The following is a 17,305-nucleotide window of genomic DNA, read 5'->3' on the forward strand; positions in this document are numbered from 1 at the left end:
AGGAGAAGCCACATGGACTTTACCCTGATGCAGCCCTGGGTGCTGGAGAAGCTGCGTGGAGACCCCTGCCAGCGCTGAGATGCTTACACCGCCACTGGATCCAAAGACTTTCTATGCACTGGCCTGTGATCCTCCTGCATTCAAAGTCATTGAGTGTGTTTTATGAGTTTGAGGGGGACTTTGTAGAACGGTGTCGGACATATGGGCTAAGTCAGAACTTAGGGGCTTGGACAGGGGTTGGAATGCTTTCTGAATGTACACTTGCCCTTTCTATAAAACTCTAATACATATGAGTTTCTGTGGATTTGTTTCCCTAGTCTACCCCGACTCACACAGAGTGTCTTTGAAAACAGCACAAATTCTGAGCGGGTGGGGCTGCTCCACAGTGAGTCTGTCTCAGGGAAGGAACGTGTTTCCAAGGTTGCCGATGTGGTTAGGTGCTGTCTGCCGGTTCCAACTCATTGGAACTCCGTGGACAGCAGAATGAAATACCCCTAGTTCTGTGCCACCCTCACAAGGGTGAGGGGTTCAACTCCCTGCTGCAGCCAATCGATCTGGTCGAGGGCCTCCCTCTTTTCCGCTGCCCCGAAACTTGATGAAGCACGATGCCCTTCTGTAGGACTGGTCTCTCCTGACAACCTGTCCAAAGCACAGGAGACAAAGTCGCCCCATCCGTGCTTCTAAGGAGCATTCTGGCCGTACTTCTTCCGGGACAGGCTTGTTTATTCTTTTAGCAGTCCATGGTCCTGGCAAGATTCTTCGCCCGCACCGCAATTCAAATGGATTGGTTCTTCTTCGATCCTCCTTATCCCATGCCCCACTTTCACAAACCCATGAGGCGGGTGAACCACCGCGGTGGCACCGTGGACTACTGCCCACTGGGTCTGTTGTTTGAACCCACCAGACGCTCCGCGGGGCAGATGAGGCTGCCCACTCTTCTGAAAACGGACAGTCTCAGAAACCCAAAGGATGGTTCTGCTTGTCCCACGGGATCGCTATGAGTCGGAATGGACTCAATGGCAGTGAATTCCAAGGGCAGTGAGTAGAAAGAGACCCAGGGAGGCTGGCAAGTTGAGAGAGGAACACACATGTGCACATGACCTTGTAGAGAGAGAAACCAAGCCGAGAGAGACAACCGGAGTTCAGGTTTCTGCCAAGGCTAATGTGGCCACTGGTTGCCCTGGCAACAGGTCTTCCCCATCTCTATGACAGCGAGAAAACAAAAGTGTGCACGAATCCAGCAAGCAGGGGACGGGGGATGGGGAGCCCCTGATTGTACCAATGGTTAACGTGCACAGGTGCTAAGGGAAAAGAGGATGGCTGAGTCTACGCCCAGGTGCTTCAAATGAAAGGTGCGGCAATCAACCTCAGAAAACTCAGCCATTCAGCACCTCATCCAAGTGGACCGGCTGGCGTCGTGGTGAGGCATTGATCCACTAGGTCAGCAGTTCAAAGACCACCAGCCGCTCTGTGGCAGAAAGACAGATCCCTCTACTCCCCTGAAGAGTTATAGTCTTGAAATCACACAGGGGTCATTCTACCCTGTCCTGTGGGTCAGCATTAGCTGACTCAATGGCAGTGAGTTTGGTTTAAAAACAAAAAGAGCCTCATGTGGAGCTCAGCTACCATGACTGGACAGTTTGACAATGGATTCTGTAAAAGAATTCTGATCTCAGTAGGGGAGGGAGATGTAAAACAGACTTTCAAATTCTTGTGGACCCCAGAGTTTCTGGAGTCATGGAGTATGGAAGAGCTCCTGAAAACACTGCCCGTAGATAATCTTTTAACCTGAAACCAAAAATATTCCCTAAAGTCTTCTTCAAACCGAGCAGTCACTTAACTTGATTGGTAGGGTGTCTGCCTGGAGCCATCTGCTTTTTGCAGAGCTACATGAGATCAAATTTACATCAGCGACTCAAAAGACAAGTGAGAAGCCTTGGAGCGCAGGGAGTGTACGTTCTCGGGAGTGGAACAGGTCAGACAAGGAGGGCAAGGATGCTGGTACCACGTGGAGCATATTATCCACGTCACTGAACTGCACATGGGGAAATGGTTGCATTGGGGCATGCTCTGCTACGCATATTTTCAACAACAACGAGGATGAAAATAAAATAAAATATACTTTTAAAAAATCCTACAAAAGGAAAGAAAAAGAAAACTCTATGGAGCGCCGTTCTAGGTTGGCATGCAGGGGCTCACCATACGTTAGAATCGACCCCAGGGCATCATTAGGAGGAGGGCAATCAGAAAAGGATTGGGGCCACTGATAAAGGACCGTGGAGAAGGAAGGGGAAGGGGTTCCATTGAGCTCATGCTTCTGGGCACATCACCCCATGCTTCTCTGACTCTATTTGTTGGCATCGTTGCCTGGAAGGCCTTTGGCTAGTGAATATTCTTATTTGTTCTCCTGGTGATCTGAAAGTCTTGGCTCAGTATGGTTCTGTTAGGTGCCAGCTAGTGGGTTCTGATTCGCAGTTACCCTATGTACCACAGAATGAAACACTGGCCAGTCCTGCGCCATCTTTACATGATTGTTAGGGTTGGACCCATTGTTGTAGCCACTGTGTCAGTCCATCTCCCCGAGGATCTTCTTCTTCTTTGCTGCTAACCCCACTGTCCCACGAGGTCCTTCTCCAGGGGCCGGTCTTCCTGATAACATGTCTAAAGCACACGAGATAAAGTCTCACCATTTTTGCTTCTGAGGAGCATCCTGGCTATACTTCTTTCAAGACAGATTATTGGTTCTTTTGGTGGTCCATGGTACCCCAGTATTCTTCTCCAGGACCATAATTCAAAATGATTGATTCTACTTCTTCTGTCTTCCTCCTTCAACCTCCAATTTTCACGGCCATATGAGGCAACTGAAAATAGCTCCAGACTGCATCCTGTTCATTATTTGCCCTCCCTACCCTTTATCATAGCCCGGAAAGCTCAACCTGTGGGTCGCGACCCCTTTGGGGGTCAAATGACCCTTTCATAGGGGTCGCCCAATTCATAACAGTAGCAACCTGACAGTGATGAAGTAGCAACGAAAGTAATTTTATGGCTGGGGGTTCACCACCATATGAGGAACTGTATGAAAGGGTTGCGGCATCAGGAAGGCCGAGAACCACTGCGTTAGACCATCAGGAGGGAAGATAGTAGAGTCAACAGGGATCATTACTGTTGCCTGCTTACACTCTTCTGAAGACACCCATCCTTAATAAAAGAAAAAGCCTAACCTCTTTGTCAATGCCCCTAAGCTTCTGCACGATCTCCTTGTCACCTTCTCCAGGCTGGCTTCCGTACAGCCCACCTTACAACTGCTAATGTCTTCACCTCTGCGCTTTCTCCTCTACAGCCGGTCCATCCCTCTAGACCTGCACAGGGTCGACCTTCCCTAAACACTTCTCTTCGACCAGCAGCACCCCTAGGGGTCCCTTGATGGAGTCCTTGGATGGAGCAAAGGGTATGCACTTTTGGTTGAGCACTCAACTCCTAGCCAAAAGGTTGGCAGTTCGAACCTACTCAGAGCCACCTGGGGAGACCATTCTGGAAATCTGCTTCCAAAAGATTACAGCCTTGAAAACTGTCTGAAGCCACAGTTCGACTCTAACACGTGGGGGCGATGAGCGGGAATGGCTCTCTGACAACTGGATTGGTTTGGGGAATCGTTGGGGGCCCTTGAGACTCTGAAGGAGGCCTGGTGGTGCACTGGGCTGCCAGTTAAACGGTGTGCAGTTCAAACCTATCAGGCTCCCACAGGAGAGAGCGCCAGCAGTCTGCTTCCATGAAGATTACAGTCTTGGGTCCCTCCGTGGCAGCTCCAGGCTGTTCTGCTGCATCGCGAGGAGTCGGAGTAAACGCAACAGCAACAGGTTTGCTTTGGGTTTTGGAGGCTCCTTGAGAGAATCCAAACGTTCACACTAAGACTAACATTCACCTTTTTGTTGTGCCCATTCAATCGCGGGATGGGAAGTTTGCTGATATGGTTCTAAATCATGCATAGGATGAAAAGTTGAGTGCTTGGTTTTAGACTACACAATGCAACTAACTCCCAAGGACTATCATTTGTCAATTTTTGGTGCAGTATCAAAGGAGAATCCTCACAGTCATCTGAAAGGACTATTCACAGACTCCTCCTTTTTCTAACGACATTTTTTTTCAACAAAGTAGAGGCCAAATTTTCTTCAAATGGACCAACCAAATAACATTTCCCAGCAAATTGAATGGAGGTGATAAGCGAATCCAGCTGTCATCTATTAAACCAGACATTAAAGAAATTCTTCCAGCTGTAACACAATACCATACTCATGATTTTAATTTCCTAAATCTGGAGAATACAGTTTCTAATACCAATGTTTTCTTTAAGGTAACATGTTACAGGGTTAGATAACAAATTTTCACAACTGGACCAATGGGTAACATCCTGATAAACAGAGACAAGACGTTGAAGTTCTCCAGGATTTCATCTTGCTTGGACCCACACTCAGTGCTCATGGAAGCAGCAGGCAAGAGCTCAAACAAAGCCTTACATTCGGTCAATCTGCTGCACAAGGTCTCCTTAAAGTGTTTGAGAACCTTATACCAAGCCCATAAGCAGAGAGTCAAGCCGTAACATTGAAAGAACCTCATGGTTGAGCACTGATCACACCAAAGTCATGATCTTGTCACGTGTCTGCAGCCCTGCCCCCCTCTATTCAGGGCTTCCTGGTGGTCGTTATCCATCTTAAATCCCCCATGCCTGGCACAGAGTAGAAGTTCCAGATGAACACAGGAGGGAAGAGGTAAACCCCCTTGGCCAGGCCTCAGAAACAGCTGCATTCTGCAAACACATCACAGATGGCCTGCAGGCCTTCCCAGGATGGACAGATACACACACACACACATTTTCTTCAAAACCAGTCCAAGTCGTCACATGGACTCTGCTCTGAATTTAGACATAAAGGGATAAACATGAAAAGGAAGACACAAAAATCCAAACAAAAAGTGAACCTCAGAACTGGCTCTGCTGTCCTTCTCTCTCAGAGCTCCATCAGGCAGAAGTTCAGAGACAACCGGGTAAAGAAGCTCCTAACGAAAGCCATTGTGCTGGTGGACACCATCAGTACAGCCACAGCGATTCCTCATAAACCACGGGAACTGTGGCCCGGACAATGCTTTGAACGCAGAAAACAAAAAGCCAAGAAAAGTCCAACACCCATAAAACACGAGGCAACAGACCGTGATAACGAAGCGGAGTTCAGAGCATCAGTGTGCAAAGAGGACCGACAACCCGTGACTTCTCTGTCCATGTCCCCTGTCAAAGCAAGACCGAGCACAGATTTCATTTCAGAATCAGGGCTAAAGTAGCCGTGTTCGTCTTCGGAGTTCAGGATTTTCAGCCATGGTCCTAGGCCTGCCGGTGCATCTACGAGCAGCCACTGGCAGGGCTTATGGAGTAAAAAGGTGTCTGCATGCGGTGCCCCACTTCCAATCCTTGGGGTGAGGGCTATGTGCCCATGTCCCATCCCTCTTCTTCACACATTACTTGTGAGTTAGAGATAAGTCCCAATCACATTCTCATAATTTAAATTATTCCCTACAGCATCCTCCCATAATAGTGCTACCTTAAAGTTACCTCTTACAAGTACATAGCTGATTGCTACCTGACCTGGCAGCTTTATCTATAAGAGCAGACAGGCTACAATTGCTCTCCCTGCTCAGGGGACAGCCACACCCCCTTACCTGTCCCCAGCACTGGTGTTAGGTTACTCCTCCAATGAGCTCTGGGACCTTAGGGTTAAGGTACAGTCCACATTCTTATGTAGGTGTTTGGTTACCTGTACTTAAGGGAGCTTACATTCCCCAAGATTACATAAGTTGATGCAAGAATACATTTTCTCTTGATCAAAGGCAATGTAACCGAGAGGAATTACTGAAACCTAAATGAAGGCTGAACATAGTAGTGAGAGAAGAGGAAAGTAAAAGGAAATAGAGGAAAGAAGTAGGAGGTAACGGGCATTTATAGAGATCTAAATACAGACATGTACATATGTAAATATATTTTATATGACAATGGGGAAATAGATCTATGTACATATATTTATATGTTTAGTATTAAGGAAGCAGATGGACATCAAGTATCCCCTCAACACAAGAACACTTTGTTCTAATAATCCAGCATTCTGAGATGCTCACCTTCTTGACATGATCGCTGAAGACAAATGGGTGCATAAGCAAATATGGCGAAGAAAGCTGATGGTGCCCTGCTATCAAAAGATACAGCTTCTGGGGTCTTAAAGGCTTAAAGATAAACAAGTGGCCAATTACCTGAAAATCAACAAAGCCCACATCAAAGAAGCACACCAGTCTGTGTGATCATGAGGTGTCGACAGAATTAGGTATCAGGCATCAAAGACCCAGAACGAAAAATCATGTCAATGTGAATGGGGGTGGGGGGTAGTGGTGTGGTCCCAAAGCCATTCTGTAGGCAATTGTACATCCCCTCACAGAAGGGTTTTGGGAGAAGATGGGCCAGTCAGGGTGCAGTATAGCACCAATGGAACACACACCTTTACTCTGGGTCTTTAATGCTTCCTCCCCCCCACTATCATGACCCTAATTCTACCTTACAAATCCGGCTAGACCAGAGCATGTACATGGGTACAGATAAGAGCTGGAAACACAGGGAATCCAGGACAGATAAATTCCTCGAGGCTAATATTGAGAGTAGCCATACCAGGAGGGAAAGGGAAAGTTGGGGGGAGAAAGGGAAAACTGACCACAATGACCTATCTATAACTCCCTCCCAGGGGGATGGACAACAGATAAGGAGTTAAGGGAAAACATCGGACAGTACAAGACATGGAAAAATAATAATTTATAAATTATCAAGGGTTCATGAGGGAGGGAAGGAGAGGAGGGAGGAGGAAAAATGAGGAGCTGATACCAAGGGCTCAAGTAGTAAAAGAATGTTTTGAGAATGATGATGGCAACAAATGTACAAATGTGCTTGACACAATGGATGGATGTATGGATTGGGATAAGAGTTGTACGAGCCCCCAATAAAATGATTTATAAAACAAAATATATTTTCTCTTTTCTCTAGACCTGGTTCCAGATACTATGGAAGTGAGCACCCCCAAATTTTTGTCTGCCTCTTAATTTCTCTCCTTCAATTACACAGCTGACCCTTAGAACCCATCCGGATGTGGGCCGGATCCCACAGGGATGACGCCCTCCTGAAGAAGTGGCAAGGGGTTTCCACTTCAAAAGCTCTTTCTTCTACGTAGATGCACGTCACTGGAATTGTATCTCTAGACAACCCGGCCTAACACAACGACCCACACGATGTAAGTGGAAAACACCATTTGAAAGAAGCAACTTTGTGGATGGGACGTTGTGGCTAGTGTGTGTTGCATCTCTACTATTTACATTCATCCTCCCATTTGCTCCTCCAAAAAATGTCCCAAGGTGGGTATGAACATTCCCGTTTAACAGATGAGGAAACGGAACCTCAGAGAGGCCATCCACACCCAAGCCCACTGCCATCAAGTGGAGGTGGGCTGACGACAACCCTGCAGCAGCACGGGGCTGCTGCACGGGGCTTCTTTACGGAAGCAGAGCGTCCCGTTTTCCTCCTGTGAAAAGGCTGGTCGGTGCGTTCAAACCACCAGCTCTTCTTTCAAAGAGGGTAACCAGACTGGAGCTCTCCGCTAAGTCTTAGACCGCTAACTGCAAGGTGGATGGTTCTAACCCACCAGCTACTCTTCAGGAGTCAAATGAGGGTACGAGCTTGGGAAACCCTGTAGAGGATTGCCCTGGGTCAGAACTGGCTCCATGGCAATGGGCTTCAGCTGCCTAAACACACACACCTGGTAAGGAACTCCATTCTCTTCCCACTGATCGGCCTGCTCTCCATTCCCAGAGCCCACATTTAGAACCGAACCAATTGATCTATATTCTGTGTGTTTTCATGACATTTCCTCTCCCTCACAGAAGACGAGAGGAAGGAGAAAAACAAATTCACTTGAAGGAAGCCTGTGTACGGGGTCAGAATAAAAGACCCCTGACATTTTCTATCCGTTCCTCATGTCTGGATTCTGCTCACAGTGTCCTCCCCTCTCCTACGTGGCTGCCCCCCACCCCACCCCTACCCAGCCTGCTTGCTCTTTTTCTCAGGCAGCCAGGTGGGGAAGCATGATTATCACAGATTTTGCTGAACAAACCCAATAAAAACATTCTCATAACACCCTTGCCCAGATACACCCAGATGAAAATTCTTGCCCTGAATATTGAAGAAAAGGCACGAGCTTTAGATCCAACTTCACAAAGGCAAAAGGTTGAACTGTGATTTGAAAGCCTGCTTGAAGCGACTGAGGATGCCCTGGTTACCCACGAGATGCCCCCTCCCACTGCACCCATGTTCAACATACCGGGACCCTCCTAGGTCCTGTGCACACAAACAACAGCCTCGCTGCCATCAAGTCAGACTCAATGTGACTTGAAGGAGCAGTAGAACTGCCCCGTGGGGTCCCAGGACTGTAACTCTTTACTGGAGTAGAAAGCCTCCTCTCCTGGAGAGCAGTCAGTGGTTTCAAACTGCTGACCTCAAAATTAGCATCCCAACGTAGAGCCCGCTAGGTTACCAGGGCTCCTGTGGGCACCTGGGCCTCCTTAACCACCCCTCCTGCAGGAGAACTACTCACCCAGGAGGGCAGTCTGGGGGTGTGTCCGGGCGAGTCTCCCTCTAGAGGCGGCCCTGGAGTGTGGCCGCAGCCTGGCCTCCACGGCGGGGAGGAGGACTTGTCCGAGGATCAGCAGGAAGCAGCCGCATAGCATCTTCGCCATCTTCCAGGAGAGGCTGAGGAGCAAGGCTGTGAAAACACAAGACGAGAGGGGGCCAGCGTGAGAAATTGGTGCTGCCCATCTGCTACCTGCCAGGTCACCTCTCAAAACCGCCACGCGTACCTGCAGTGCCGTTTGTGGGTTTGACCCGTAAGAACTTGTCACCCCCATTGGTCGGTTCTTCCAGGACCTCGAGTCAGGCATGCCCAGTTGGAACCCTTCGTTGCTTTAGCTATTAACTCGAAACACACTCACTGCTATGGAGTCCATTCTGACTCACAGAGACCCTGTAGGGCAGAGCAGCACTGGCCCCGGTGAGTTCCCATGGCGACACCTCTTCAGGGGAGTAGAAAGCCCCGCCTTTCTCCCCGAGGAGTGGCTGGTGGTTGCAAACTGCTGACCTTGAAGTTAGCAGCCCGACCGAAGTCAATAGCATCGCTGCTGCACCACCTGGGTTCCCTCTGCTGAATGGGAGAAGGGGGAGAACAATCCCACCCGGAAGTGTCCTCTCAATTAGCTCCCAAGTCGGACTCAACCCCAGGAGTGGCAGCGTGGATCTGAAATGGAAAAACCTGAGGGGCCAAGTTCCACGATTCCTTATGTTACCACAATGGATGGCACGAAAGAAGAGCGCACCTAAGTTCCGTAGAGAATTCATGAGCAGCTTCACGCAGCCCGCCTGACGTCCCTCACGTGAGCTGGATCCTGGGTCTGACACCCGCCTGCCCTTTGGGACTCTGGGCAAGCTGTTCAACGTCCCTGACCATCACGCTATGAGAATAATGTTAGCACGTACGTGGCTAACACTGGCAAACGGGGACATGGTTTAGAATTGTGCTGGGCACGTAAGAAAGGAGCAATGTGTCGGGCTGCTAGCCACAAAACCAGCAGTTCAAAACCACCAGCTACTCCAGCGGAGAAAGATGGGGCTTTCTACTCCCATAAGGAGTTACAGTCTTGGAAATCCAGAGGGGACGGTTTACCTTGTCCTGTGGGATCGCTGGGCATTGGAATTGACTCAAAGGCATGAGCTGGATTTAGGGGGTTATTTTTGCTCCCTATGCTAGAGGGCTACAGAGGAACGAGATCTGACTCCTGGGGGGGAGGGCAAAAGGCTCTCAGAAGCACAGATAATTCCCCACTCTGGGTAGTGCCCCAGGGTGCCCACAGGACGTTCAAATGAAGTGGCACTGCCTTGATTTATTTTCTGTATTTTAAGTCTTCCCAGCAGCTGGCGTGGAGGCACGGGACATTCTAAGCCCAGGGAATATGGTCAGACCCAGTTTTTCCAAGATGGCAGATGCTATGAGATCTCAGATCCCCTTGGAATGGAAGCCTTCACCGGGCAAGACTCTGGCAACACAGTGGATGATGTCATGACTATTATGTCACAGGCTTTACATCTGGCTGCTCATGGCCAAGGCAATGCCCCTGGAGCGTGGTTTACGTTTATTCTTCCACTATCCATGAGGCGGATGGTGTCATAGCAATTTATCGACTTGTACCAACTGAGAGGAGAGTGCTTCAGGAGGAACGACATTTAATGGGCATCATTTGCATTTAAAATCCTGAAGCTCTTGTCTTGTGTCAAGGAGCCCTGGTGGCTTGCTGGTTATGCGCAAAGCTGCTGGTACCTTGTGTGGTGTTCATCTCATTGACACCTCCCTCTCTCATCAAACCCAAAACTGAACTCACTGCTGCTGAGTCAATTCTGACTCGTGGCAACCCCATTAGGCAGTGATTCTCCACCTTCCCGATGTCACGACCCTTTAATACAGCTCCTCCTGTTGTGGTGACCCCCCACCATACAATTATTTTCATTGCTACTTCATAAATGTAATTTTGCTACTCTTATAAATTGTAGTGTAAATACCTGATATGCAGGATTTATTTTCATTGTTACAAATTACCATAATTAAAGCATAGTGATTAATCACAAATCAATATGTAATTATATATTGTGAAATATTTAAGTTTTTCAATGGTCTTAGACGACCCTGTGAAAGGATCCTTTGAACCCCCAAAGGGAACGCGACCCACAGGTTGAGAACCACTGCCACGGGCAAGAGTTCAATGCCCCGTGGGTTTCTGAAGCCGTAATTCTTTATGGGAGTGGAAAGCCTCGTGTTTTTCCCTCGGACAGGCTGGTGGTTTCAAACTGCTGACCTCTCCATTAGCAGCTCAACAGGTGACTCGCTATGCCCCCTGGGCTCCTAACACTCCCACAGAAATCAGAATTTTTATTTCCACTTTTTAGCGATGAAAATACTGAGGATCAGAAAAGTCTAATAACCTAGCCAAGAGCACACAGCTAAAGTGGCAAAGTAGAGATTCACACCCGGGACTAGCAGGTCTGTTAGCCAATTCATGGACTAGCTGGAGGACCAATTCACCCAAAGTTAAACCCCCAGAAGTTAATTCATGAAAGTGGTGGCTGTTTCGTATTGGAGGCAGACAGACAGGACAGGGCTGGAATTGGAACCATTTCCTGAAACCTACGAGACAGAGACCATAATTCCGTGAACTGTTTGTTAAGCACATCGCTTTCAGGAATTGACTCAGAGATGAACCTAGCCTTGTTGCCTTTGCAAATCCATGATCTTTCACTCGGCTGTATTGAGCCAGCTCACTTTTCACCGTGCATAGGAAGGATTCAATAAGAACGATGTGACTTTAAATGGAGTAAGGCATGTCGCAGTTCGCAGGGGTGAGCTCCAGGACACAGGTACCCCTGAAGGATCACTTTGGAGCACTCCTTTGTAAAACAACGTACACTCCTCCTTCCCAAGTGGGTGGCCCCTATTCAGGGCTGTAACTGAGCGTCCTTCTGTCCTTCGGAGGAAAGCAAAAACCCAGACAAGTGTCTGTCCTTCCTCTTCTCTTTCCCTTCCACTCAGGGCCCCGCGGTATCCACTGCCTTGTTTGATCGGCCTTTGCAAGTGTGCCTCATCATTCACCTGTGTTTGTTGCGCTTCAGGCGAGCCTCCTGTCGCCAAAGCAAACCAAGACAACGTCCACGTTTATTTATTTCAAAATGTAAACCATACACTATCCATCCTGACACATAAAAACTTAAATCTAAATATTACCATCGAGTATAGGGAATACTCCAGGATTTCCATAAACATATACGCCATTGTGTGTGGTTTGGGTTTACCGCAGGTCTCACGGAGTCTTAGTGATTGCTAGTGGCCATGTCAAACAAAAGGTACCGAGGAGACGGGCAGGGAAACAACAAATGTCAAACTCACTGCGACGGAGTCAGTCCCCTCCAACCCACAGCGACCCTACAGGGCAGTCCCTGCGGGTCCCCAGACAGTTAAAAAACAACCAACCAAATGTGCACACCTGTAAACTCTGGGCAGGTTACTCACCCGCTCGGCCTCTGTTTTCTCATCTGCAAAATGGGGATAATAATGGACCCAATTATTACCTGGGTTGAATCAGTTCAAATACATAAAGTTCTCAGAAGAATACTTGGTACCTTGTAGGTACTCAGTGAATCACATGGGTGTATTTCCTTGATGATTGTTGTTGTTGTTGTTGTTGTTGTGTTGTTGTTATTGGAGAGCCTTGGTGGTGTAGTGCTTCCACTTTGGGCTGCGATTCGAAAGATCAGCAGCTCAAAGATTCACATCAGCAGATCACCAAGCCCTCTTCGGGAGAAAGACAGGGCTTTCTACTCCCGTAAACATGACAGTCTGAGAAACTCACGGGGCAGTTCTACCCTGTCCTGAAGGGTCGCTATGAATCAGCATCAACTCTGTGACAGTGAGTTTGGTTTCTGGTTTGTTATTATTATTTATGATCATTTTTAATTGATCTAACCCATAAAGTATATGGGTAAAAGGAAACTTACTGCCATTAGATTCCGACTCATAGCAACCCTCTAGGACAGGGCAGAACTGCACCTGTGGGTTTCTGAGATGGTCACACTCACCGGACTGGGTCTTGTCTTTCTCCCCCGGAGCAGCTGGTGATCTCCAACTGCTGACCCTGCCCTGAGCAGCCCAATGCGTAAGCACTACCCCACCGGGGCAGATGCCCAGGTAACTTGACAGTCTACACCTTGTAAGGCACCCAGCTTTTGCTTTTAGGTATGTTGTTACAGTAAATTAAAGAACAACATTAAAAATTGCCATTTCTATATACATTAGCGTATGAAATTAATTTACACTTTCCTTGTTTTTGGAAAGGTAGGACAAGTCACAAGCTGGTAGAAAATATATTTGCAAAACCTATCTGATAAAAGATTTAGATCTAGAAGATATGAACAACTTCCACAACTTGATAATAAGCAAGCAACCCACGTTTTAAATGTGTGCAAGATTTGAAGAGATACTTCACCAAAGAAGAGATTAGGATGACAGGCAAGTACAGGAAAGATGCTCAACATCGTAAGTCACAAGAACAATGCAAATTAAAACGGTGGTACCCTATGACAAACCCACTGAACAAGCTAACATGAAAAAGAAGGACATTACCAACTGTTGGTGAGGCTATGGAGAAACTAGGAGCCTCACATACGTACTTAAGGAATGAAACGGTGGCCACCTTGGAAAACCGTTTGGCAGTTCCTCATGGCATTAAGTCTACATGTACTTGCCAAATGACGCAGGGCAGGGTGACCCACTGTTCTGGTTTGCCTGACTACCCGAGTCTTAACAGGGAAAGTCCCACATCCTGGGAAACCCCTCCATCCCAGACAAACGGTGATGGTTCACCTCCCCCCTACCAGCAGCCCCACTCCGAGATGTTCACCCCAAAGAAGCACAGCTGTGCAAAGACTTACACCTGTATGTGCCCAGAAACTTTAGTCATAAAAACCAAAAGCTGGAAACAGCCCAGGTGTTTATCCACCGGGGAATGGATAGACAAATTATGGTACATCCATACAAGGGAATCCACCTCGACAATTAAAGGAAGGGTCTATGGAATGAATCCGAAAACAATTCACTAAGTGAAAGAAAGCACACACACAAACCCGATCTGCTGAATAATTTTGTTGATCAGATGTTTGATAAGGAGCATCCCACAAAGAAAGCTATCCAGTGCAAAGATTAGTGGTTCCACGGGCAGGGGTGGAGGACAGAAAGTAAACTGAGAGAAATCTGCAATGATTTGGGGCTGATGGAAATGTTTTCCATAGAACTATGGTGGGAGTCGCATGACTTTCTATTTGTCAGGATCCATCAAGTCACACGTTTAAAATAGGTGATTATACGCAAAGCATCTTTTCAAAAAGCCGCTTAAAAATAAAAATCAAAGAAACGGAAGGAAAAGAAACCATAGCATCATCACTAAAACGAAGCCAGCAGATCAGATGAGTGTGTTGGTTTATCTGGTTGGCTGGTTGGTTTGTGCAATGACAGTGAAACAAGAAAGCCATCAAAGCAGGACATGTGGGCCTTCTCCATGGCTGCCTCTCACTTCGGCATCTGGAGCTGCTGGCATTGGAAGGAGTGGAGCCACTTCTAATTGGAAAATGGGATGACATTTGAGAACAGTCTTTTCATCTCTGGACATATGAGAAGAATTGCTATGCTGGGGAAAGAGGTTAATTCAATCGGGAGGAATTCCGAGAAGCACTTGGGAGCACAGAAAGGGCATTTGTTTTAAATACAACAGTTCTGACTTGTGTCTTAGCAGTTTCTCCCCTCTCCAGAGGACAATGAGTCCTTTCATTGAGTTTTCGCAGGAAGGCCGAGAAAGAGGGGGAGGAGACTGACCCTCTGCATTCTGGTTCTTCTGTAAACCACTGTGGTAAGTTGACGGGCGAGTCGAACCCCACCAGAGCCAGACCTCAGGCTGCAGGCCGTGTGAGCCCAATCCTACTACCCACAGACTGTGTGTGACCTCCCGGAGCGAACGGCTCTGGGTGATAATCCGTCAGCCAACCTAGAAGCAGTGTTAAGCCCGTGACCTAGTAGCAGTGGTTCCCAACCTCAACTAGACCACAAGTCAGGTAAATCCTGCCCAAAGAGGAAGGTGGGCAAAACAGGCCTCCAAAGTGGGGAAACCCACCTCCAATCAAGAAGAAAGAGAGTAGGGAACTGATATTCATTAAATGCTAGGTATTGTCAGTCGCCTCATATGCAAGTGAAAGGTGGACATGGACTAAGGAAGACCGGAGGAAAATCAATGTGTCTGATTGCGGGGCTCGTGAGGAATATTCAAAAGGCCACGGACTGCCAAAAGCAACCAGATCTGTCTAGGAAGAAACCCAGCCCGAATGCTCCTTCAAGCCAAGGTTGGAAAGACTTTGTCTTACATACTTGGAGCATGTTGCCCAGAGTGACCAGTCCCCGTAGAGAGGGACATCATGCTTGGTTAAATACAGGGACACTGAAAAAGAGGACGCCCCGGGCAAGATGAATGGACCCAGTGGCTGCAACCATTGGCTCACACACAAGAACTACGTGAGGATGGCACAGGATGGGGCAGTGTGTCATTATGTGGTGCATAGGATCACCAGGGGTTGAAACAGACTTTTTTTAAATAAATCATTTTATTGGGGGCCCTTACAGCTCTTATAACAATCCATACATCAATTGTATCAAGCACATCTGTACATATGTTGCTATCATTGGAAACAGACTTGATGGCACCTAAGAGCAACAACATGTATGAGCCAAGGAGCCCTGGTAGCACTATGGGTTAAGCATCTGAGCTGCTCATTACAAGGCTGGTGATTCAAACCCACAAGCTGCTTCCCAGGAAAAGATGAGATTATCTGCTCCAGTAAAGACTTACAGTTTCAGAAACACTGTCTACATAAAATAAGTAGGAACTGATTTAATGGTAATGGGTTTGGACTTTGATTATCTTGATTTTTTTTTTTTTGCTTTGTTTTGGTATGGGTAGGCTCTCAGCTTTCTTTTTTTTTTCTTTTCTTTTAAAAATCATTTTATTGGAGGTTCGTACAACTCTTATCACGATCTATACATATGTCTATTGTGTCAAGCACGTTTGTATATTTGTTGCTAACATCATTCCTAAAACATTTTCTTTCTACTTGAGTACTTGGTATCAGCTCATTTCCCCTCCTTCCCTAAACCCCTCCCTAACCCTTGGTAATTTATAAATTATTATTATTTTATGTCTTACACTATCCAACATCTCCCTTGACCCACTTTTCTGTTGTCCATTCCCCAGGAAGGGGGTTATATGTAGATCCTTGTGATCAGTTCCCCCTTTCTATCCCACCTTACCTTTACCCTCCTGGTATTGCTACTCTCATTATTGGTCCTGAGGGGTTTACCTGTCCTGGATCCCCTGTGTTTCCACCTCTTATCTGTACCAGTGTACATCCTCTGGTCTAGCCAGATTTGTAAGGTATAATTGGGATCATGATAGTGGAGGAGGAGGAAGCATTTAAGAACTAGAGAAAAGTTGTATGTTTAATCATTGTTATATGTACCCTGACTGGCTCGTCTCCTCCCTGTGACCCTTCTGTAAGGGGATGTCCAGTTGCCTACAGATGGGCTTTGGGTCTCCACTCTGCACTCCCCCTTATTCACAATGATATGATTTTTTGTTCTGATGATGCCCGATACCTTATCCCAAGAACACCTTGTGATCATACAGGCTGGTGTGCTTCTTCCATGTGGGCTTTGTTGCTTCTTAGATGACTGCTTGTTTATCTTCAAGCCTTTAAGACCCCAGATGCTATATCTTTTGATAGCCAAGCACCATCAGCTTTCTTCACCACATTTGCTTATGCACCCATTTTGTCTTCAGCGATCTTGTCGGGAAGGTGAACATCACAGAATGCTGGGTTATTAGAACAAAGTGTTGTTGTGTTGAGGGAGTACTTGAGTAGAGAGAGGCCCAATGTCCATCTGGTACCTTAATACTAAACCTATAAATAGATGCACATAAATCTATTTCCCCATCATATATAAATATATTTGCATATGTGCATGCCTGTATTTAGACCTCTATAAATGCCCTTTGCCTCGTAGTTCTTTCCTCCATTTACTTTTACTTTCCTCTTATCCCACTATCATGCTTGAAGCTGCCAACTTTCATAAAGATTTATAGCCTCAGAAACCCTAGGGAACCATTCTTTTCTGTCTTATAGGATCACTATGAGTCAGAATCAGCCGGACAGCAATGGCCTGTGGGCCAGGTAATGCTCCTGAGTGGTGCAAGTAGTTAAGAGCTAGGCTGTTCCCTGGAAGGCTAGAGGTTCAGGTCCACCTGCAGGTGTCTCTAAAGACAGAACTGTAGATACACACTTGAAAAATAAGTCACTAAAGACCCTAAGGAAACACACATGCCAATTTCAATGAAGATGGCCCGCCTAGAGATTGAGCAGTTGTGCGGGGCACAAGGAATGTGGTCCCTGACACCACACTACTCTGGATTGTCTTCGGGCTTTTTGCTTTAGTGTCATAAATTAGACATAACATAACATTTTACAATGAAAGTGTATAATTCAGTGGCACTGAGTGTGTTCATGCTGTTGGACAACCATCGCCCACAGTGAACAGCT

At 47.1% G+C, this 17,305-nt stretch overlaps 1 protein-coding gene across 1 annotated transcript in view; it reads right to left on the reverse strand.

Annotated features, from left to right (window-relative positions):
- The window catches only part of MATN2 (matrilin 2), a 202,330-nt gene that overhangs the window by 172,383 nt on the left and 12,642 nt on the right, over window positions 1-17,305 (reverse strand). The window contains exon 2 of the mRNA XM_075549452.1: window positions 8,670-8,837. Within this exon, the coding sequence (XP_075405567.1) occupies window positions 8,670-8,811 (142 nt within the window). The 5' untranslated portion in view covers window positions 8,812-8,837. The remainder of the gene's footprint in view (window positions 1-8,669; window positions 8,838-17,305) is intronic.

Source organism: Tenrec ecaudatus, chromosome 5 (assembly GCF_050624435.1).
Source record: "Tenrec ecaudatus isolate mTenEca1 chromosome 5, mTenEca1.hap1, whole genome shotgun sequence".
Lineage (NCBI taxonomy): Eukaryota > Metazoa > Chordata > Mammalia > Afrosoricida > Tenrecidae > Tenrec > Tenrec ecaudatus.